Genomic DNA, 24,693 nt, shown 5'->3' with positions numbered 1-24,693 from the left:
TTTTAGCTTTTAGGAAACTACACTTTTAAAAAAGAGAGAGTTTTCATGTAAAGTGTGGAGAACATTTTAATAATCTAAAGAACGTTTTAAGCTATGGAAAGCTTCCATGGATGTTAAAGGTTCTTCATTGAACCATAGCGGCCAAAACATAACCTTTATTTTTAAGACTGTAGAGTGTTTTTTTTTACTTTCTTTCTATAAAGGAAATGTTCACCCAAAATAGAACCTTCTGCCATTTTACTCATGTCTCAACAGCTCATTAAAGTAGTCCATATGACTTAGATTTGGAGAATATTGTAAGGAATAACAATTTAATTTTCATCTGTTTCTCACACGATTACATGGCTTATAAGTCAAACGAAATACTTTCTTGGTTGAAATAATGACAGAATTTTCATTTTCCAGTCAACTATTCCTTAAATATAGTTGTAACTTTTAAAGTGATAACTTTGAAAGCAAGGTGGGTCAACTAAGCCCTGCTGATGCCGAGTTTTACCTTTGGTGCCGGGTCTCAAAGAGCATCAGTATCCGAGTAATTACTGTCTAAGGGGCGCAAAGGCCGAAAGTTATTACCAATCAGTGGGGTAATAGATTCAACGCTTATAAATGGAGAATGCAGCATTTCTCGGCAGCGAGGAGGGTCTCTGCAAGATGGATTAGGTGGGGTTTGTGAGTTCAACATTGACACAGATTCATCGTAAATCATTATGCCACAGACCTGGAGTGATTTCTGTATTAGGAGCAGAAAATGGAGTTCACCCAGTCAATGAGGAGGGCATATTTCACATCAATCACTTCCATGCTCATAGGCTTTATCCACCAGCAAGGCCACCACGAGAATGGACTGAATCAGTTGAGGGCTCTTTGTGTATGTATGCATGCAGATTTCAGACAGCTGAGAATGTAAAGGTTTTAAAGACACTGAGTAAGCGTTGATGCAGTCGCAATAAAAATCTGCTGTTCTCTCCATAATGGAAAACTCCTAACCTGAGGTTAAGTGCCTTGCTCATTAATGAATTTAGGGATTATCCATTTCGATTTTGTGTGTGTGTGTGTGTGTATATATATATATATATATATATATATATAAAATAAGGAATCATTTTCACAACTGCAAAAAGTAAGAAGTTGCTCAGTCAGTTGACCCAATAGAAAACTTTACAATAAAAGAAGCGATTTATGTATGTATGTAGGCTATGTATTTATTTATTTAACTAATATCAGGCAATTGTACAGGCTGGTAACATTTTAATAGCAAACTAAAATGTTTACATGAAATCAAGAAGTCTGAACATAGTTATAGTTGGGCTACATCAACTGTTTCGACGCTTTCAAAAGCACATTTTTGGGAACAACAGAAGTAAATCTGTCGTCCTCCTTCAGATCGCTAGGTAAACATACCTGCATGTCTGAGAGACAGACATACTCGTTTATAAACATTTCACGAACAATCCACAGCCTCGGCTGGAACATCTGAATGCAGCTGGTTGTGATCATCGGAATCCGGATGTGATGAAAATGTTTCAGCTCAAAGTTTCTCCAGGAGCAGCAGCTCGAGCGCGCGGGACTCTCGCGCACAAACTCATTATTCAGTGTCTGCTTGACAGAGATTTTTTGCACTATTTTTGGGTGGAATCTGATAGTTTTTAAGGAGTTTTGATCCCAAGCAGGGTATTAAGGAAACTTTTTCTAACGGTACGCCGGTTTTGCCTGAAAAAAAAGGATGCGAATAAAGGAGTTTCGCCGTTGACATGTTTGAAAGGTAATCCGCAAACTTTGAAATGCTATGTTACATGTTTGGCAAACAAATAACATTGACTAAAGAAGTTGATAAGATGTTTACGAGTGCGTTTGTGTCATTTTGAGTTTCGTTAGAGAAGAAAAACCTAAGCAAAACTTTCCACTAAGTTTTAACGACATTTCGCCGGATGACGTCACTCCATAGGAAAGATATTGGAGTTGAGTTTGTTTACTTTGACGCAGTGAATAAGCGATTGATATTACAGTAGTTTGTTGTTATCTTACAGGTTTGAGGGCTGATTGCGTGGGGCATTGTTGTTTTTTTGGGTGTGTTTAGTATCTAAACATCTGGCTCATGTCCTCGGAGACTATTTTACCTCCGGAGGGGCCTGAAGGGCCAAAAAAGCAGCTTCAAGAGGAGACAAACCCACTCCTGTCAAAATCAACAGGTAAGAAACGTGGTATTAGTTATGTGTTACATTCTAAATCATTTCTATACCATGAATGCATGGATTAATTATTGTTTTAATGTATTTAATGTATATTTGTAGCATAAATTGTAATTTCTATGTTTGTATTGGCTAGTAGTCGGGTAGACTATGAAAAAAGTGGGAGTTTTTGCACAATAAATTTGAGATTTTTCTAGTGATTCCATGACAGTATTGCTTGAGTGTCTCTAAACATTTATTAATATAGCTTCAGTGTGATAATTTTAGGTTTTTGAAGACAGCTAGTCACTGCATTTCACTTAAAACTGTTTGTGACAGATCATCTGCAAAAATGTGACACGGATTTTTATAGCATGTATGTTTTCTGCAATTAAAATGCTACAAAAACATCTTTACAGCAGTTTTCTTCTTTTTTGACACGCTAAATCTTGACCACGTCTACTGTGATAATTTCAGGCAAATGAAAATATTTGCTGAATGACCTTATTGACTATTATTAATAATGATGACTGATTTGGTCCATCTCCTATTTTTTTTTAAAGTTAATTAATCATAAAATTGTCCCACTTTACCTGGTGTCCCACTCTTGTTGAACCCACCAGTAACTGACTTGCATAAATAGCAACTAGCAAACAGATTCCCCATATGTATGTTGCGCCAGTAGGCATGATAATGTTTTCATTATTTTCCAATAAAGATTGAAGGAGCGCCTTGGTAACTATTAGCAGGAACCACTGCCAATTATAGTTTTTAATTAACTTTCTAGTTGCTTGTGAGATTATCACATGTAAAATAAGCTTGGCCCCCCTCTTCTTCTTTTTTTCTTAGGCACTGAACCGTTAACCATCCTATTTATACCAAGCATCATTATAGCACTGTCAAAAAATGGCAAAGTAGGACAAAGTAAGCAATCACAGGCTCCGGTGACAAATGGATTTTTGTAGGGCCTTCAAAGTCTCTCCGTTAAGACTGGATTTCCCTCCCTGGGGACTGTGTATGCTTGGAGAATAGAGCAATTTATTTCAAACTGTAATCACTAAATACAGCGATGCATCACAAGGCTGCCGGTACTGTATGTGCATTTGAGGAGTCATGGCTGGAATAAAGGGTTTCCATTCATCAGCCTCAAGCCTAGATGAAGTGATATCAATCTCTGTATCTAGAGCTACTGTATTGTATTGATCTTGTCCCATAATACGCTGTAACAAGGGCTGGAGAAAGAAAAAAAAAAAAACTAAACTAAACACTCCATGCTCGCCAAAAGTGAAAAACAAGCTTCTGTTTGCTGAGTCACATGCCTTTTTCCCAGCATGCACTTGAGTGATGGAAAAGCACAGGTTTGTGCAACAGAGCTGCTTTGACAATACTAAATAAATAGCGGTTGCCTGCTGCCTCTGTACATGTGCGGCCACATCGAAGGCTGCCACAAATAGAATGAATCGGAGAAGCATACGCCGTCTCGTTTACTCTATGGAATTGGAGCTGAATAAGTTTAAGTGCAGCGTTTAAAGGTTGCCTATCTTTTTGTATGCCTATCAGGCAGGTTTTGCGCACATCCATTTTCCAATTTAGATGAATGCGCTCTTTATAGCTGTAAAAACCTTGGCAAGTACCGTGTACCCAGGAGCAGAATCGAGAAAATGAGATCCAGAGTTCTGGCCCGGTCCTACCTGATCCACCCACACGGTTTTGCAACTGTTCACCAAAGGAATCTATTTTATCTGGCAATTTAGAGCTCGTCTTTCTATTCTTGAGTCAACATGAACCTCATCATTGGCCTTTTGCATGCTTGGCTTCCTGGCAGCTATGAAGTAGAGATTTAATATATGATTTGTGTTTGGTTCATTTTTTTTTTTTTTTGGTCCAGATAAATGCAACAGCTGCACTGATGAATCATCGGATGCTACGGAAACATCCCAAACTCCGATACCAGGAGATCACACTTCAGACGAGCAGGGTCACATGACTGGGGAGAATCACACCCATGATGGTCTTGTTAGAAGTAAGTGCTGACAAATGTGTGAGTCATGTAAACCAAACATGCTTGACATCATTGGCTAGACTCCAATAACTCATGCATTTTTTTGGTAAATGTTGCCCACAAGTTTTGTCTTCACTTGACTGAAAGTGATTCATAGCTTTCACTTTCTATAACCAATGCAGTGTAGCAGATGCCATGTCTACAGAAAAAACGTTAACGGTTTTATCGAAACAGACATATCTAGTTTTGAAACTTTTTTTTCTATCAGTCAGTTATGTGTATGTGAAACTGATCTGTTTCCATATAAAGCATTTCATTTGTTACCAGTCTGTACTTTACCATAAACTTCAAAGAGTTTATGATCCAATCTCATTTGGATTATCAACTGACATCAACCTTTGTCAGCGTTTTCTACAGTTCTGCCCTACTGAAAACTGAAGCTTACATCTGGAAAACACTGATGTGATTTTAAAACATTTACTGTGATGATAATTGATTTCATTATTTACTGCTGCGCTGATATTCTTTGCCTTTGGGAGTAGCTTTGATTTGAGATTATGATAATGCATAATCTATACGTAAGCGCTTTGCTCGGTTATTTTCATTGGAAAGATAGTACTATAGGTGCAGTAGGAGTCTTGAGCACTAGTTTGAGTGAAGTGTTGGGTGTTGATTAAAAGAAAATGTACTGGATTTTAACCAGCGTCTTTCTATTGCAGTGCAGTTGTTACTTTCAGAGTTTCTTTCTCCTGCCAAAGTCTTGAAAGCTTAGTGAACAAGGATATCCCATTGTGGTTTGGCCTTGGTTGGCCTGGATCTGGAAATCACGGCTGAGCACTTGAATGTACTGAAATAGGAGCTCTCTTACCTGGTAAAGCGTGGAGTTGCATCATAGAGACTTTTCTTGTTCTGCTCATATGGGTTTGTGTACTCTAAAAACGTTGAGCTTGATAACATTTTGGCGGTTGTTGCTCCGCATGTAAGATCAAGGGTGGATCAGTTCAGTAGTTCTACTAAGTCAGGGCATTGTTTTATGCAAATGATGTCAAATGGATGAGGAGTGATGGAAAATCTCACTCATCACTACTGGGTCAGTTGGAAATAATTAGGGAAACAAAGATTTGAAACAAAGGATGTTTTTGGAAAATTCTCACCACTTGTTTTTGGAGGGGGGAAAAGTCTTGACACACCCACTTCCCACAGTCTCGTTGTGTAGAAATCTGGTGGACCGTGCAAGAAACGTGTTCCATGGAAGACGCAAGTTTGCCACAAAAAATCTCCTCTATCAACCTTTTTTTAAATACCTTTATTCTGCTAGAACACATTCAATTGTTCTAAAGTGACAGTAAAGGCATTTATAATGTTACAAAAGATTTCTATTTTAAATAAATGAGCTTTCTATTCAAAGAATCCTGAACAAAAATGTATTACGGTTTCCACAAAAATGTTAAGCAGCATAACTGTTTTCAACATTGATAGTAATATAATAAAATGTTTCTTGAGCAGCAAATCTGCATATTAGAATGATTTCCAAAGAATCATGTGATACTGAAGATTGGAGTAATGGCTGGCTGCTGAAAACTCAGCTTTACCAGCACAGGAATAAGTTACATTTTAAATTATGAAAAGTAAAAGTAAAAATAACGGTTATATCGTTAAACTATTAATATTTCACAACAGTACTTTTTACTGACTTTTTGTTCAAATAAATGCAGCCTTGTTAAGCATAAGGGGCTGTTTATACAGAATGCGTTTTTCCATTCCATTGTGCTACTTTTCCGTTGTTTTTCTATGTAAATGCGCTAGACGGATGTTTATGACCATTGTGCTGCATCTCGCACATGAGCGCCGCGTTTTTAAGATGCCGTGTCAGTTGAAAGAATTTCAACTTTTACATGCAGTGCTGCTCATCAATGTCAATTTCATAACAGTGGACCAATCAGATGAACCCGGAGGCGGGGCAAGCGTTGTGTGAGCTTTTGTTTACAGTAGCAAGTTGGCATGACAACTGATTTATTTGAAGGCTTCATGGCGGAGGAGGCGCTCATAGTGGCTGTGTCCAGATAGCCAGTGTGATTATTTTCTTTTTTCCATCTAAAAAATAGTAGCTATCTGTTCTGCTGTTTGGCTATTTCTGTTATTTCCATTATTGCATCACATCTCAAAAGCGCGTCTCGAAACCCTCGCGTTCTGCCCTTTATTTTAAACTATTCCTGAGTGCTGCATCTCGGGTTTTTAGACGCAAAAACACGTTCTGTGTGAACATCTGGAAAAAACCTAATGCAAACCAACCCTAAGAGACTGGAAAAAAAAAAAATTCTTGCCAAACCTCAGCTGTTTGGTCCACGTTCGACTTGTTTTAAATTTCAAATAATTAGTGATTGGATATCTGCATAAGGCTCTAGAATATGTAACTATACCATCAAATATAAGGGCTGTCTGGCCAAGTATGGATAGAGCAGGGCTGTAAGGCAGTGCACTAATTGGATTGGGAAGTATGATGTGATATTTAAAGCCTAGAGCAGGAAATCGATAGGAAATCAACTTGACTGGCCACTTTACAACAGTTTATCTTGTTTTATCATATTTCCATTTTAATTTGCTAGCAGAATTCACTGTCTAAAGATGAATCACACTTATTCAGCACTGTCCGTTGACTTGCATGGGCAGATAAAAACGGATGATGGTTGAATATACTACGCTTGAGCTATCGGTGTCGCTTTTAATTGCGTATTTCTCTATTAAGCTACAGAAAGACAGTCCAGTATAGACACAAAGAACAAATGCATTACACATTCAGATTCTCATATGTGTGGGATGTGGCCAGCCTTACAGCTGAACGACAGAAAAACTTGTTCTGGCCTGTATGAATTTCAGTGTAATGATGTAATGATCTAGAGGTGTTTAATCACTGAATAATTCACTTGAGTGTCAGCCATTTTTAGGATTTATATCATTCTGTACGATGACAACGCCTCTGTGTTATGTCTGGAATTTTGTGCTTTCACTAAGGGGTTACATTAGGTTCAGGATCAGGTATTTATTGTTGACGTTCATAACTAGGCTTTGCTATTAATCCTCAAAATCAAATCATTGTTTCTAAGAGAGCACACTTGCATTTCACCTGCATTCACTTTTGAAGAGTCCCTTTTATTTCGATCATTTTGGGCGGAAAGAGTTGATTGATTCAAGATGCTAATTTTTCAGACCACGTGTTCCTCCGAAGCAAGAGCCCATTAGAACAGAGGAGTAATTTTCAAGTGATTACTTAGCCATGGGTCATGGAATCAAAACTGGAATAAATAGGGTGAAATGCAAGCGCAGGGGTTGATTAAAATGGCCATTGTGATTCTACCTCTGTGCTAATTATTTCCTCATTGTCTTGGTGTAGACATATTTCATATGTAAAAATTCCCAGCATTTCAATTAGCGTCCTCGCAAAGTGCTGAAGCCCTTTTGGAGCTCTGCAGATTTATAAGTGTAAAATTTATTTAAATTACCTCTGATAAGAGGTGATCTACACATCTGTGAGCTATAGGTTTAGCACACCATTAGCATTTCTGATTGTTCTCATTGACCATCAGCTCGGTGTTATTTCATACGCAGGGTGGGCATTATGGGAAGCGGCGCTGGGGTTTGAACTATGCAAAGAATAATAGATTGGAAAGTGGCGTCTGTCTGTTAATAAGATGTAGATTTGAGGCCCACGCTTTGATTAGCGGCACAGCGATGCATCTTCGAGAGGGTGAACGCTCCTGCCGCAGCAACCCGAACACAACGCTGCCTTTTCCAGCCAGAAAAGCACTTGAAATGAGAGTTGAGCGGGAGGGATTACTGGCCCTCTAACAGGGTTTTGGCTTCAACATTAAGGTTAAACCCCTTTTCTATTACAGTGATCTCTCGTGATGTGCTCCCATCCTGCCCTGCGTGTTTGCAGGTTCACCGCACCTCTGCTAGGTCATTCCGTCAGGCCTCTGATCACTGAGGGGTGACCGGGGAGCCACCGACTGACTCCATTCAGACAGTGCTCCCTGCCACGGCTAAAATCGATATGGCCATCTCCCGTTAAAAAGCCTCTCAGAAACAGACGAGCACCCCTGTCCTTTAGCCTGATTCCCAGGCTTAAGGTCTTGATTGGCACCCCGAAGACAGAGTCCAGTGACCCACAGCTGTCACATTAGTGCAGTTAATGCTGAGATTGAAACGGAGCAAATAAAGGAACCTTGTCCATAGATATATATATATATATATATATATATATATATATATATATATATTTTTTTTTTTTTTTTAATAAACTCTCCTGGCTGGTTTTAGTTGCTCTCTGTAAGGCCTTGTTCTGTACAGCCTCCAAGAGATGCATGCTGCCTCTTGATCCTTATGCAAGTCTTTTTTGAATTGTTTTTTCTGTGCATGATGTTTTTTTTTTTTGGGAGATTGGTGGAATCATTGAGTCACCGATGTAACTGAAACTGAAAATACACCCCCAGCCTCCTCACATCTGTGTTGCTGGATTTTTTTGTTTGCAGTTGTCGGGAGGGAGGGTGGAGCACTCGACGTATGAAGTCTGGCAGCTCCCTCAGGCTCGGTCTGAGTCACGTCATAATTGATCTTTCGAGAAAATGTGGTAGCTGTGTAAAATGGCTAAATCTGTGCAAGATGTGCGTTTTATAACCACGTTTGTGTAGAACTTCTGCATTTATGGGATTCTTCCATTCCACCGTGATGGAAACGGAAGGAGGTGCAGATATGGATTGCGTGAACGTTGTTTCAGGTTTTGAAACAAGGTGAAAGTATGAAAACTGCCGTTTCGGCCTGCTTTAGAAGCAACAACCACAAGCTACAGTAGTGAAATCAGTAGAGCATTGCGCTAGCAGCAGCAACATCATGGATTGATTTAGATAAGTAAGTTCTTTTGGATAAAAGTCTCTGCCAAATTCATATATCTAAATGTAAACAAAAAAAATCTTAATTCTAGAGATGGTCACAATGTTTAACTAGTTTATCCAGGTAATGTAGATCAAACGTTTAAAAAAAATTCATCTTGATACCCTTTGCATTACAGGGCTCCAGACTAACTTTTCAACTGGTTGCACTGGTGCTACCAACTTTCTCAGTTGGTCGCACCAGTACTACTTGGTCGCATTTTTTTTTTCTTTTTTCTACAACATGGGATTAATCAATGCATGCTGATGAATAGCTGTCTTATTCTTTTAACTATCAAATGAAAACCATAAAAAAACTAAAACTATAAACTATAGTTTTTATATCAAATATGTATGTTTTTTCATGTTTGATTAAAATCAAATTAACCTGTCCGCACCTGTGCTCTCGTCATCAGTTGTGTCTGAGTCTGTATGCTGGCTTGTTGGCTCATCCGTTCCACCAGCATCCTCGACTTCTTCATTTTTAGATGACCTAATTCCTAATTTGCGTGTTTCATCATCAGTGTGCCATGTGCGTGTACGTGACTGATAGGCTTGCTGCGATAGTCGGTGTTACCGGTGTTCAGCTGCAACACCAGTTACATCGCTTGCTCACCACGGCACCGCCCCCACCGTCGTTTTTGGTATTTTTAATGTAATAAAAATCATTTAGTTCATTTAGAGAACAGACACTACAATTAAAAATGCAGCACAGTGTGAGAGTGAGGAGCTGACTGACAAGACGATGGCGGAAGATTTAGTTTCAAATCGAAATGTAAAAGCGCCTATTTAAGTGAGTTTGTCATTGTACTTTTTTGTTGTTGTGTTTTTCATTAAGAATAATAATGAACCCAACTTTCGAGCAATTGCCGCCCTGAATTGGCACTAATTCACTGAAAAGTGAGGTGCAAAATAGGGAAAAACTCCCAACGGGACTAACTACGGGAGAATGGCTGATTTGCCGTAGTCGATAATACGTGACAGATTAGATAAGTCCATAATGCAAGTAAATGCAGGTAGGCAGACACCGATTGAGTGCGTGATCGTGCACTCGCACCAATGCGACCACGTCAAATTTGGTCGCACATTCTCAAAAAATGGTCGCAGTCTGGAGCCCTATGATTAGTATCAATTTAAAAATATGTAATTAATGCATATCCCCACTTCTGATGGATTGTGCCTGCTCTTCACTATCAGAAGGTTTTCTGGTGGGTTTTAATGATTTTGATGGCTAGCATGCCACATACTGCAAATGCAGATTTGAAATAGGAGTATAATAGTTGAAAAGCTCAAGCCTTCACAATCTCTCTCCTTGTCTTTGGAGTTGCCGGCTGCCTTATAAAATGTAATTAAGCAGAACAAGGTCCGAAGGGGTTATTTTTTTTTCCTACTCAATCAGCAGCCAAATTACTAAATTTGAAATTAGTAAATCCCAGACGCCTGGCTTGGCTTGTCATTGTTACAGAGAGATGGAGTGAAAGAATAGGCGAGTGAGAGCGGGACAGACAGTGAATGACTGCGAAAGAGGGTAGCCCTGGAATATTAAACGCCTTCTCAGGTGTCACATCTCTACGGCAGGTTTCATTCGAACAGCCAAATTTAAATGATTGTCAGAAAGAATTAAAAGTGTGCTGTAGCACAAAAAAAGCTGAGTAATAGTGACTACCTATTCATCTTCTGCTAGAAATGAGTATAAAATAAGATGTGAGCTACGGTGTCTCTCAGAAATTAGATATTGTAGGGTGCCAGCAAACCAGAGGAGGTGCCGTAATGGAGTTAAAATAGTTCTGGCATGTGACATTTGGGGCGGCTTCAAAGAACAGGGCAATTACTGTGATCAAGACACATAGTAGTCTCAAATAAATGTATTAAAGACACAATTGGACAAAAGTTTAAATAACCCAGCTAAAAAAAATACATAGATGTTGTGCATGAGACAATATCAAGAAAGTTCTGGGTGTACCAGGCAACTTTTGAGCTATTTGCACCTTTCGTTTTACACTTTATTTGGTAGGTTCAGAATCATGTTATACACAAAATGGATCCAGCTCGGACAATAGATCACTTAAGTGAAAATTTAAATTCTTTACTTCTCTTCTCAGGTAGTAAGACCTTGCCACAGAGTCGGAAGGTCAAGCCGTAAACGATTTTTAATATGCTGAAGGGTTTTTTTTTTTTTTCTGTCACAGCCCTTTTTCAATAATATTCATTCTACTTTCCTTCCCTCCAACCAAATTCCCATGGTTTTGTTTCTATAAATACTGGGACATCATTGCAACTGAAAGAATATATTGCTTTGGATTGAAAGGTGTAAGCTTGCCATAGGTGTTTGTTAGGAGAAATGCCACCCCGGGCTGTTTTGGGAGATGGTGAGAACTCTCTTGGTAGGTCAGTGCACATTTGCAAATTAGCATTTCAATCAGAGAGACGGGCCCATGGAGCATTAAACGGTTATTTGTGTTGCATTCATATTATATACACAGAGCTAAACAAATACACCAACCCTAGTCTGGATTATTTTTCAATATTTTTTTTAATAAGATTTTTTAAAGAATGTTTTTTTTGCCTTGATATTGGAGAATACATTTTTCTTTATTTTAAATTTTAAAAACTAAATTAAAAATATAAATGTAATATATTTATAATATTGTCAGTTTAATATAGTTTCATATTTAAATATTTTTTTATAAATTTAATTTTTGGATTTGATTTTTATCATTTTAAAATTTGATAATCAGCTTCAATATTAGTTGTCCACAGATTTTATCATTTGTAATAAGACTACATAACACTATAACATAACACTGTAATAACACTACATCAAGTAAACCGGAAAGAATCACATATTATTCTTGTTATAAGTTATACCTTCAGCCTACAAAAGATCAAGCCTTTTAAAGAGAAATTTCCTCTAACTTGACCATTTTAACTTCAGGAAGCTGTTTTTCACCATCACAGTACTTTGCATTTTTTCAGTGGCCAACACTTTTATACAGGTAATGATTGTTAGCCATTAGCAGATGATGATAAGAAATGGATGGGGGCTGTTTAGCTGGATGACATGAGTTGACAAGTGAATTAATGTATGTTCCGTTTGATGGGCGTCCTAATGGGGCACAGCAAACAGCTCCACTCTCAGGATGAAATATTAAAAGGCCTCGAGCTGCAAAAATACAGGGACCTACTTTTCTTTTTTTTCTGTCTCTCTCTCTTTACCTTTCAGTCTCCATAGAGAGCAGCGCAAATGAGAGAACATCCTGCCCCGTCTCACCTCCTTTCCGACATCTCTCCTGCTTGACCGAATTTTCGCCGTCTTGTTTATGCTGCTCTATGCCATTGACGTTCATACATATTCGTTCTTGGGAGGTCCGCCATGCTCTGCTTCCATGTCTTTGGGGTACAATTTCGAATTCTTCCAGCGGAGCTATTTTCTGTGACACCGAGGCAAAGGGGTGTTTATCCACAGTTTTACATAGAGAGCGACGCCACGGTGGCGCGGCGTCTCTCCTGGGCGTCCCGGCCCGCCGTCCCCGCGTGGGGCGTGCGCCAAACGTGCGGTGACAAATGGCAATTATATTTGTGTGTTCTTCATGAATCCATCAAACACTGGCCTTTTAAAAATGCTCCCAGGATATTTGAGGCTGTCAGATCCAGGGGACCAAATTGGGATGCTGCTTAGACAGTCAAGAAGCACTCACCCCCTGTTTGCCTGTGATGTGTTTGACAGCGTGTGTAGAGGAATACCATGTATTATTCAACTACAAATGTACACTCTCAACAGTTGTTGATATGTTGGAAGCGGAGCGGTTAGAAGACCAATTTGGACTGTTTTCTTTCTCCTCCCACCTTCTATCCCGCACCATAACATGGTGTTTTAATGCGACCTGTCAGCTTGTGTACAATCACCGTTTGCGAGAGAACGCTCGTTTTTACGCTTAGTGCGGCTATTCAATTTTTATCACCTATCATACCTTGGGTTGAAGGCAACATTTATATTTTATCGAGGGGTAACTTTTCTTTTGGGTTGCCTTGGCCTTTGGGCTTTCATTGGGCCCATACGATCCTATCAGTGTGCACCAGATGCCCGCAACATTCTCTGTTCTGTTGTTCGAGCAATGTATTGCAAGATGCATGTGCAACGTATTCCTTGACTGGGCCGCTTTTGAGGCTGTCTGGCGAAGCAGAAGGTAATGTAGTGTTGTGGTTAAAGATCAGGTCTGGTTCAAAACACTGCAAGGGGGGATCCATTAACCATCATTGTTGTGCCCTAGAGCAAGACGTTTAACACCAGGCTGCTCCGGGTGGACTGTCCTGATGTACAAACATCAGTTAATAAATTATTGCTTTCTAATAACTGCTGTTGCTTTTATACCTTTTAAAAGCTCCACCTTGAACTTTTTGTACGTAAGGTAGTTACCAAGCAGGCAGTGACAATGGAAAGCTTAATTGAATGGCAACTAGCTAAAATAAATAAGTTTTTCATCTAATATTTATATTTCACTTTAATTCAACCTCATTACAATGTTTTACTTAACAATAAAAACACTGACCAGCAACCTTCTAGTCACCAGCCCTGAGCTTTGCTGACAGCTACCCCACAATTTGTATATGGATTGTAAAATTTGCTCAAATAAATTAAATCATAATTAAACAAATGAAGCATCTTGATGGCCAGTAGAGTATTCAGTTGACTCCCTACATGGGTTTGACAATTGAAGTTCTCCTGTTGACGAGCTTTAGTGTACACGCAGATGGACAGCTGGCTGATGAGGCCTCCATGGCCTGTTTTTAATTGTAATTTTACATTTCTGTCAGCGTCCTCCCAGGGTGATATGTTGTTTTAAAGAAGTGGGATGGATTTCTTGTCTTGTTAATAATAATAGCACAGTCAGTGTGGACCTCCCACCAAAAAAACAAAGTAATTAAGAGAAAACTAATTTCACTGAGATTTAATTGAGAAATTCAGGTGTCTCAACCTTACAACACACCAGACAAAATGCAGAGATCATTGCATAAAAGCAAGAATAAGGTAGAAAAAAAAACAGAAATGCAGGGAGATGATGAATAATTCAAAGGAACCCAATAAACATGAGGTGTGTATGCTGAAAGAGAGTACAATAAGACTCCCAGCAGAGCTGAAGGCACACTAGTGTCACTTACTCACTTTGCCATCACTACTGTTGCATCATATAGAGCCTCTCAGTTCAGGCCATGACCACCTCCTCACGTGTGTGACGTGTATGAAGACTGCAAGTACTGTGTTTCTGTCTCACGTGGGCTTAGGTTTAAGAGAGACTGTATTCAGGTTATGGATCACAGGGTGTTAGGGTTGAGAATTGAGAAGTTCCTTAAAAAAAATAAATAAATAAAATAATAAAAGACAATGAAGACAGCACTTTGGTTTGATGCACTAAAGCTGGGATTAGACTAGAGGAATTTTAAAATCCTAAATGATCTGGTTGCGTCATGCACAGCCTCAAGGGATAAAATGTACCATTGTTTGGCAACACCGTCAGCATGTTAGCTTGTGCTAGCAGCTTTCTACACTCACCTGATATGTTCAAAACTGAGGCGATTTTCTCCCCAGCTCTTCTTTGTTCATAGAAGATACGTTAAACAGGCAATCATTTTGTTGTCACAGTTCCACAAGCCGTTCCTCCATCTCCGCTGTCCAACGGAGCCATAAAGCAGCTTGTTTCATGGTTGCCTTTTCAAAAGTTCTTGCATTCACCTCTGTCTCCTTGCAAACTTGTTTCTCATTGGCTATTGTGAAAGTACTGACGTAATCAAAGTCATAATCATCCTGATTTAAAATCCTAAACATGTTTGATATTATCGGGGCGGCCCCCGGTGTGTCTGTGAGCCGATTGGGAGGTTTAAGTTTTGATCTGTAAGCGCCTTGCGTTAGGGCCAAACATCGTAACCGACCAAGTTCCTGGACAAGATTGTTCTCAGATTGTCGGAAGGGGTAAATCAGGGATAAAACGGTCTAAAACTCCTGTAGCAGTCTGAGCCTGGCTTAAATGTGAATTGGTAATTACATGTTTTTTACCACCCCCCCCCATTCTTTCTTCCTTAAAATGACTAAAAATATTGCTAATTGGATGATTAATAAACTGGAATCTTCAACAGGAATTGGAATAGGAACCATAATCTTTATTTTAATCTTTACAGGGCATGATGCAAAATATGAGTCATTTGTGTACTTTTGTGTAATCTTGACGTTTAAAATTTGGTGAATATTTGCTAAATACATATTTCCTGGTTTGTTTTTTTTCTTGAAATTTACTAGAGTAAAGTTATCATTCACATCTTGCCATAAAGTGTTTTCTTTTCCTGTTTTGCATTTTATATTAAAATAAATGCTATAAAGGTTAGTTAATTTCTTTCGGGTTAGTAATAACATCCTGTCGCCTTGTCACCAATCCAGGGAACAGCTGTGAAGTCTTTCTGGTTCAAACAGATGATTACAAAAAATGTTTTGTCTTTCTCTCTCTCTCTCTGTAGCTCAACCTCAGCCTCTTCCCCAGCCAGCAACATCCCTGCAGCATGCCATTGATGGAGAGGCTGCCAGGCAGCAGAATGGTCTGCACACAGTGCTAAGTAATGGCCATGGCACGCCCCGCGGGGTCACACAACCACCCTCCGCCGGCCACACCTCCGAGCCTAGGAAGCACCCGTCGCCCGTCTCGCACCGTGTGCAAAGAAAGCTTCGCTCTAGCCTGTCGGTCAACAGCGACAGCAGCAGAAGGAGTAAAAGCAGCTCGATGGGTTCCCATAAACCTGGCTCTACTCCAGAGGGTACATGACATCACACACACAAACATACACTCGCACACAAACTCGTATGTGCTTGCAGATTTCCTCTTTTCTTGTTCATGTCTGGTCTTCCCCTCCCTCCGCTTAACCGCAACTAATCTGTGACTTTTCTGTTCTGTTTCCTGTAAATGCACTGCTTTATTTCATCTTTCATAACTCCAACTAGATTGATCTCTTTATTTCTGTGGTGTTGTATTGTCTCGCAAATGGGAAGGAAAAACAGAAGGCCGATCTGAAAAAAGCAGCTTGCACATTGTCAGGTGTGATGGTAAGGAGAGGGCAGTAATGAAGGAGATCGCTGGTGCATTAGTAATGGTCACCAAGGTGTGACCTTTTAACAAGACTGCGGAGAGTGGGGGGTCTGCCATGTGTCAACCCCACCTCAGCAGGGGCCATCGCTATCCTCTCTCACAGTGTCCTCTCATTAAGACCGGCTCTCTGCCTTGCTTCTGTGTATCAGCGCCACTTTCCTGGCTCATGTATTGCGTTTGCTTTACTGCGTGATGTTCAGTCATGCTTGTCTGATACCATAACCCTTTTGAATCAAGCAAAGTCTTGCACCTGCTGAGAACTTTAGATTCTCTGTAAAGCAGTTTGTATGTTTTTTTTTTTTTTTTTTTTTTTTTTTTTTAAATATTTCATTCAACATACCCTGGCATTTAGCTGAATTAGAAGTGAAAATTTGGGAATTGTCATTCTCAGCTTCTTGGGATTTCTCAAGTGACTGTACTTGGCCCAATTGTGTTTTCATGAAATATTTTAAAAATACCATGAAATAGCTTGACAGGTGTGATTTCTTTCTCGTGCTCATGTGTTTCAGGAAGTTTGGAAACAGAACGGGACATATCGAACGGCTTATTTTATTTTCTATTTTATTATGTTTTTAATTTAATCATATAGCAGACGCTTTTATACAAAGGAACTTACATTTACAACTTACTTTTATCTTTTATTTTCATTTTAATTTATATATTAATTCATTTTTTTTATTTTATTTTGTTCATTTATTTATTCATTTATCATTTAATGGTTCATAATTTTATGCTCTATACACAATTGTTGGTTTTAGTAAGTACATTTTTATGTATTTATAAAAAAATTGTTTGAATAATACAGCCTTGCATGCAGGATTTATTTATTTATTTGGTTTGTTTGCTGGTTTTATTTTAAGATTTATTTGCACAAAGGTACCCATAGGCACACACACTTATTAGGGACACTTGGTCCTGTGTGTGAACAGTCAGGAAAGTAGTTTTCCAAGAACGGAAAGTTTTAGAACAGATTTATCACTCAGGTGATTTGCGAGTAGGAGCCTACTACGAGGTGTGTGTAACAAACACTATCATCTCCCCACGGATTTAACGGAAATGTGTATCTTAAAAGGCGTCATAGTTTTCACATCTTAATTGGAGAGGGGGGGGTGAGTGAACAGTTCAATAAGTCTGTCTCATTACAGCTTGTGTGCGTGTGTGTGTTATTTGTAGAACTGTGTTTTGAATCAATATGTTCTCTCTCAAGTAGTAATTTCCCCCTGGAAAACAGCAAGCTGTTGTGTTTTAATGTTTACACGGATTACCATAATCTGTTTGCCTGTGAAATTAGCCTCTAAACAGCCTGGGAAGCTGAAGAATAAAGCTTTACAAGATCTCTGCTCAGGGGATTGCGATTCCTCGTGTTCTTGGCTGCCGTCGCCGGCTGCGATAACAGCAACCCCAGCAGAAAATCAACTAATTGAGAGATCTTTTGTTCCGTTGCGAGTGGGTTAGGACCTTGAGTGATGGCGTGTTTGTGATTGTGTTGTGTTGTAAGTACGCAGTCTTCTAAAATCCCTCTGACAAATTCAATTAAGGCTGCGGGATGTACGCAGAAAGCTAGCACGGTCATTAGCGGTGTATCGTAATGCTATGTTTTTCCCCATCTTTGCAGCTTCCCCAGTGTATCCGGAGTTCTCTTTTAGAAAGTTTACAGCGCTCACTTCCTTATTGACTGCAAATTAACTGCTCGATGCCCACTATTTCTTCTTTTTTTTTTGTATTTTATTTCATCCCCATCTCATTTGGTCTCTAAAGCCGCAATGAACAAACCCGTGCGCCAGTCAGTCTTTCTTCATTTGAATGTTCCTGCACCGCTCGCTTGTTTTATGTCACGCTGCCTTTCTTTTTGATGTTAGCCTTTGGAGTTTTCCAGATGTCTCAAACTATTTCCTCCGAGGCACTGGGGCTGTTTTTGGCCTCGCGGAATATGGGCATCCTCCGCTCAGGCTGACATTAAACATGAACCCTCTCATTGGGGCGATGCCGGTTTTGCAGCTGAGATAAGGCAGCCTGTCTCCTGTGTACATTACACAGACTCTCATTCCTTAAGATTCACACTAATCGCTGCTGATAAATTATACATCCAAGGGAATTCATTATGTACTGTTGCTTTTAAATCCGTTTCTAGAAAGAAATTGTTAGTTAAAAAAGGACTAGAAAAATAGAGCAAAAGAATCGGTGTGGACACGTGTAATTTTTCATACTTGTTTAATGGGATGCCGCAAATCAAATCATTATGAAATGAATTGCTAATCAAGTAGCAAGTCTGCGTTTTTGATTAACATGTATTGTGTATGAGTACTTTAAGCAGATGAATTAAGCAAACAGTTGATGTAGCTGTCGTAAAGTTGGCACATGCGAAATCTAAAAGTACGCCTGTTTGACCTTTTCAGAAAGCTGATGTTTTAAGCCTTTGGTGGGCCTGCATGCAAACTTGTTTCATGTTCAAACACTGTCCAGGCTGCACAGCACCACCGCTGGTCAGCTCCACCGCCTACAAAAAAATCACTTTGATCAAACAAACATGAACATCCAGTGGTCTTCAGGCCTCATCCTTGCCCCCCCCCACCAGAGCCCCAATCAAACCCAGCAATCTCTCTGACAGCTCACCACGGACTGATGAAAGCCATGCAAATTCACGTTTTAGACTGATAACGATACACACCACATCGCTGTGCTTTCTCCAATGCACCGCGGTTTGGGTTCTACAGTTGATTAGATGTCCGAGCAGCACGTCCGGGCTGGTAGGGGTTCACTGTTATTCTCTACGGCACTGTTTACGCGGGAGCGCAGTGTGAGCGCCGTGCTGCTTATTGAAGCTTAGTTTGAGTGAAAGATTTTCTCTTTTCATGTTGGTGCTTTGTTTGTTGTAGTTAGTAGTTTATAGTTTGTTGTATAATGCACTTTAACTTTGTATATCTTGTACCTATTAGCACACTGCAGTCTGGTTGTATAAAATAAATTTAATATGAGTTGTATGTATTATATTGCAAACGCTCTACTGAGCAATTTGAGGATTCAGCTCTTGATAAGTCACTGATCTAAAACAACTTTTGTTGATGTATTATTTTTATGCACAAACAGGTTACTTTTGTTTTGGTTATGCTAATATTAATTATATTATATTATATTTATTTATTTATTTATTTGCATTCAATATCCCAATTGATTGCTGAACAGCGATCTGACAAATAATTATATGTATATATATATATATATATATATATAAACAAACAGATTACATATGCACAAACAGGCTACTTTACTGTTGCTCTAATTAATACATGTTTTTGTTTTTATTTTTATTTTTTATATATATATATATATATATATATTTTTTTTTTTTTTTTTTTTACAAAATTTCCCAACAGATGGCCTTTCAGTGCTCCTGCAAAACAGTGTATCCATGTCATCTTAAACAACAGTAATCTGGCATCGTACGTGGTGGCCCTGCGAGAGGAAGGTTAAATGTTAATCAGAGATGAGAGAAACGACAGCATTAACGCACCAATTTGCTGGCGAAAATGTTGGACGCTGTTAATCAGCTTTACGTGGCCAACCCTGTGCTTTTGCATGATAATAACCCCATTATTCACAAAGCTACTAATCAACCCAAAAGTGGAATTCATTCCTTTTGAATTTCTCTGATTCCTCTTTTGCTCTCACCACTGCTGAACCACAGTCTAACCTCCCACACACACACACACACACACACACTTGACACATATAGACAAGCGTACTGTAGTCTTTTCTTGTCAGCCAGTATGGCCAATATAAAAATTGCTTAAAAAAACTATATATATATATATATATATATATATATATATATATATATATATATAATATAATATATATATTATACACACTACCAGTCAAAAGTTTGGAAACATTAATATTTTTAATGTTTTTGAACGAAGTCTCTTATGCTCATTAAGGCTGCATTTATTTCATAATGAATACAGAATAAACAATAATATTGTGATATATTATTACAATTTAAAATTATGGTTTTCTATTTTAATATACTTTAAAATATAATTTATTTCTGTGATGCAAAGCTGAATTTTCAGCATCATTACTCCAGTCTTCAGTGTCACATGATCCTTCAAAAATCATTCTAATATGCTGATTTGATACTTTGATACTACTATTTGATTTATTATCAATGTTGAAAACAGGTGTGTTGCTTAATATTTTTTTGGAACCTGTGATACTTTTTTCAGGATTCATTGATGAATAAAAGGTTAAAAAGAACAGCATTTATTCAAAATATAAATCTTTTCTAACAATATAAATCTTTACTATCACTTTTTATCAATTTAACACATCCGTGCTGAATAAAAGTCTTAATTTCTTTCAAAAAAAAAGAAAGAAAAAAAATTACTGACCCCAAACTTTTGAACAGTAGTGTATATTGTTACAAAAGATTTCTATTTTAAATAAATGCTGATATTTTTTAACTTTATTCATCAAAGAATCCTGAAAAAAGTATCGCAGGTTATAAAATAATATTAAGCAGCACAACTGTTTCCAACATTGATAAAAAATCAACATATTACAATGATTTCTGAAGGATCATGTGACACTGAAGACTGGAGTAATGATGCTGACAATTCAGCTTTGCATCACAGAAATAATTATATTTTAAAGTATATTAAAATAGAAAACCATAATTTTAAATTGTAATAATATTTCACAATATTATTGTTTTTTCTGTATTTATTGTGAAATAAATGTAGCCTTAATGAGCATAAGAGACTTCGTTCAAAAACATTAAAAATAATAATTTTTTGACTTCTAGTGTGTGTGTGTGTGTGTGTGTGTGTGTGTGTGTGTGTGTGTGTGTGTGTATGTATATGTGTATATATATATATATATATATATAATTATAATTATTAATATTTATTATTATTATTATTTATTAATTAATAAATATTATGCCTAATTTTGTTTATTTAAAGGTGAAGTGCGTAATGCGAGCCACTGGCGACATCAAACAAAATAGCAAAAATGATCACGCATGAAAAAGGTCACTACTTTAAATACTTCAAAATAATTTTGAATGTTCATTTGATGTTTTTTTTTGTTTTGTTCTGCCCACTGCAATACTCCGAGAACAGACTGCTGTGTCCACTGCATCCTGGCCTGCCTTTTTTGTGAATTTCTCACTCTGTGCAATATGGTGGTGGCTCAGGCCTCGTGCGGCACCTGCACATCAGAAGCCTGTTGCTGCTGCTGCTGCGCAGACGACCTGGGAGACGACTGCAACTGCCCCTGTGACATGGACTGTGGCATTATGGATGCATGCTGTGAGTCTTCGGACTGCCTGGAGATCTGCATGGAGTGCTGCGGAATCTGTTTCCCAACATAAAAGCCCAGATGCATGCAGGCAACAGCCAGGACAGATGTTGAGCGAGAAAGAGTGAGTGTGTGTGTGTGTGAATGAGAGCTACTGAGTGTGTTCTTTTCACACTTGTGAAAAATCTGTTCCTGAGCTCAAGATGACCATAAAGGTCATACAAAAGGACAAAAATCCATTATGTACTTCACATATCCTCGTAGACTAAAAGTGCACACAAGCATAGATATTCAGCGCTTTATATTCAATGCTTTAATGTATCAGAGCTTGTCCTATTTACTGTTTCAACTGAGTTTTCATCTCTTTTTGCAGAGGTTTTTAACATGTTTCTTTTATTTTCAACGATATTTCACACTTTATAATTTTAAAAACTTGCAGATGTTGAAATTAAAACGGTAGACGTCACATGACTTGAGGTCGCTCTGCACATCACTGTAATTTGAGTGGAAACATAGCGCTTTCACACTGTCAGAGGTCAAGCCTTTGTGGGTGTTAAGTGGGATTCTTATTTTGAACTGTTTCTGAAAAACAGAGAGGGCTGTTTAAATGATAGCCAGTTTTGTAAGTCTTTATTTAAACTGTGTCTACTGTAGCTCACTTAATTAAAATGTCCCTAAGTTCTTGAAATGACATTAGCAATTTAGCTTGCTGGTGCTTTAAAGATACACAAAAGAACTGGATACACGGAATGGACCCTTTTCACATTTCCAGGTTTCTCAGAAGCGGAAGTCGTTATAGTTGGGTAAACTTCTATAGCTGTGAATGAGAGACTACATTAAAGGATTAGTTCACTTCAGAATTCAAATTTCCTGATAATTTACTCACCCCCATGTCATCCAAGATGTTTGTCTTTCTTTCTTCAGTTGAAAAGAAATTATGGTTTTTGAGGAAAAGGTTCCAGGATTTTTCTCCATATAGTGGACTTCAATGGCTGCCAATGTGTTGAAGGTCCAAATTGCAGCTTCAGTGCAGCTTCAAAGGGCTCTACACGAACCCAGACAAGGAATAAAGGTCTTATCTAGCGAAACAATTGGTCATTTTCTAAGAAAAATTTATATACTTTTTAACCACAGATGCTCTTCTTGCACTAGCTCTGCGATGTGCCACGCATTACGTAATCACGTTGGAAAGGTCACACGTTGTGTTTACCTCAACAACCTTAATTTTTTTATTAAGAAAAGAAAGAAAGAAAGCCTTGGATGGCATAAGGGTGAGTAAATTATCAGGAAATTTGAATTCTGAAGTGAACTAATCCTTCAAGTATATACTTTTTGTGTTCCCATTTGCTCAAATAGCAAAAGAAAAACTCCTCAATAGTGTTTTCACAACTTTCAAAAAGAGGAAAAAATAGAGATTAATGTCAGTTTTACTGTCACTCCCTCAACCGCTGTATTAGAAACATCCTAACTAGGTTTTTTGTAATTTGATGCAAAGGTAATATAATACAAAGTATAGTGCCATAAATGTACATACATTTAAAAAAAAAAAAAAAAAAAGAAACTATAAAAAAAACTTTTACGATGCTGATGAACATGTCATCACAGTCTGTGAAAAGGGTCCATAGTGTAGAATGCAGATGCCGAAATCCATTTTATGCATCTTGCAAGTTATGCATAAACTTGACTTTTTTTTTTAAATTAAGCCTCTGCTAAATATACACTATAAAAGCACCTTTTTGCTTTAGTACTTAGGTGAAAACTGAACACACTATTGCAAAGTGTTACTTTTCTTGACTGTTAAATCATACATGTAATTCAGATTGCATTGCCTGAGACCTTCTTGTGAATTGTACAAAGCTGGCATTTGTCGGCATTACGTAAGCTTATGTTAGCATCATAACGTTAACACAGTTAGTTTTTGTTCATAGTGCGTAATGCCTCCGGTACGTCGTGTGTTTGTGATTCGTCTGACTCATCTCGTCAAAACTGCTTACGACATACTTGCCAAACTGCACTTCAGAACACAGTGTGACAGAACTGACCTGAAACTTTCAACTGAAACCGGTTCAAAACAAACAACTTTACCTCTACAGACTTTACCTCTCCAGAATCAGACTAGTTCTTGTGTGTCTTTTGACGAGACCCACTTTTAGACCAAACTGACTAAGACTGGCTCTTTTACACTGAAAATATGCAAAAAATATAGTTGACTTAAGATTTTATAGAAGTTTGTTGTTACTGTAAAGGCTTTTCAAATGAATAAAATGCATTTTAATAGTAAGCAAACTAAAACTCAAGTCATATTTTTAAAATTTTCATTTCCAAGTTCATTTTAATCAATTTCTTAACATATTTAAGAAAGCTTAAAAATACAAATAAATACATTGATACCAAAATATACACTGACATAAATACATTAATGTAAAATCTCCTTTCTCAGAGAAAAAGATTGAGATAGAAAAGGAAATACCTTTTAGAGACAGTTGTTTAAATTTAATTGCAAATCTGTAGCTGATTGCAATTTCAGACGACCAGACAAAGATGTAATAGTCTATAAAAAAAAAAAAATCATGTTTTCCACATAAAAAAATTCAGGTTCTATAATTCTGAAACATTTTTTTAAAAAAAGAATGTGAATAAAGCTTAGCATTTTTATCTGTCCAGCATACTGTATTCAGCAGAGTTTGATGTTTTTATGTGTTTCCTCTTTGTCCTTAAATCACTTTTTAAATATCTGCAGTATGTACCAAGCGTTGTTTTGTTAATGGACCATCAACATTACAATTTTCTAAAAATAAAATGTTAAACTGGAGACTAAGACATCTGTACCTGCTTTGTGATGCAGAATTGTGTGATTATTCACTGAAAATCGGCTACACGTTTTTTTTTTTTTTTCTTCTCAGAAAGCCGCCCGTGGTCTGAATGTTTATCAGGTGCATGTCATGCATCAGTGCAGCTGGGCTGTTTCCCATCGCATTCAGGCATGCGGTAATTGACTCACCTGTACAAGGTTCAGAGATGGATATAATGTATATCGTTAGCATCATAGTCGGCGTATCAAATTGTAATGTCTCCAGAGAGATTTTGAAGGTTTGTGATAGATTCAGGATGGTACGTCACACTGAATTAAAGGTTAGAGGAGTTGTACAGTCTATTAAATTGGCTGA

The 24,693-nt window shown here is 37.9% G+C and overlaps 1 protein-coding gene across 2 annotated transcripts; it reads left to right on the top strand.

The window, feature by feature from the left end:
• Positions 1 to 1,399: 1,399 nt before the first annotated feature.
• Positions 1,400 to 24,338, top strand: mdfic (MyoD family inhibitor domain containing). Of its 2 annotated transcripts, XM_051891281.1 has the most exons (5): positions 1,476 to 1,762; positions 2,028 to 2,189; positions 4,057 to 4,191; positions 15,603 to 15,896; positions 21,349 to 24,338. In XM_051891281.1, the coding sequence occupies exons 2-5, from the start codon at positions 2,096 to 2,098 to the stop codon at positions 21,597 to 21,599; spliced, it is 774 nt and encodes a 257-aa protein (XP_051747241.1). In that variant the 5' UTR covers positions 1,476 to 1,762; positions 2,028 to 2,095; the 3' UTR covers positions 21,600 to 24,338. The 2 variants fall into 2 exon arrangements, with proteins under 2 accessions (XP_051747242.1, XP_051747241.1); XM_051891282.1 differs by lacking the exon at positions 4,057 to 4,191 and having other exon boundaries at positions 1,400 to 1,762.
• The last annotated feature ends 355 nt before the right edge of the window (positions 24,339 to 24,693 follow it).

This window comes from Ctenopharyngodon idella, chromosome 4 (assembly GCF_019924925.1).
Source record: "Ctenopharyngodon idella isolate HZGC_01 chromosome 4, HZGC01, whole genome shotgun sequence".
NCBI classification, from domain to species: Eukaryota; Metazoa; Chordata; class Actinopteri; order Cypriniformes; family Xenocyprididae; genus Ctenopharyngodon; species Ctenopharyngodon idella.
Note: the sequence above shows the minus strand (reverse complement) of the source record. Positions and strands in the feature narration are given on the sequence as shown.

Bases quoted from the DNA above. Each gene is read 5' to 3' on its own strand.
- mdfic (XM_051891281.1), top strand. From the start codon at position 2,096: ATGTCCTCGGAGACTATTTTACCTCCGGAGGGGCCTGAAGGGCCAAAA. The intron at 2,190-4,056 runs GTAAGAAACGTG...TTTTTGGTCCAG, and splicing joins ACTCCTGTCAAAATCAACAG to ATAAATGCAACAGCTGCACT. The intron at 15,897-21,348 runs GTACATGACATC...CTCCGAGAACAG, and splicing joins ACCTGGCTCTACTCCAGAGG to ACTGCTGTGTCCACTGCATC.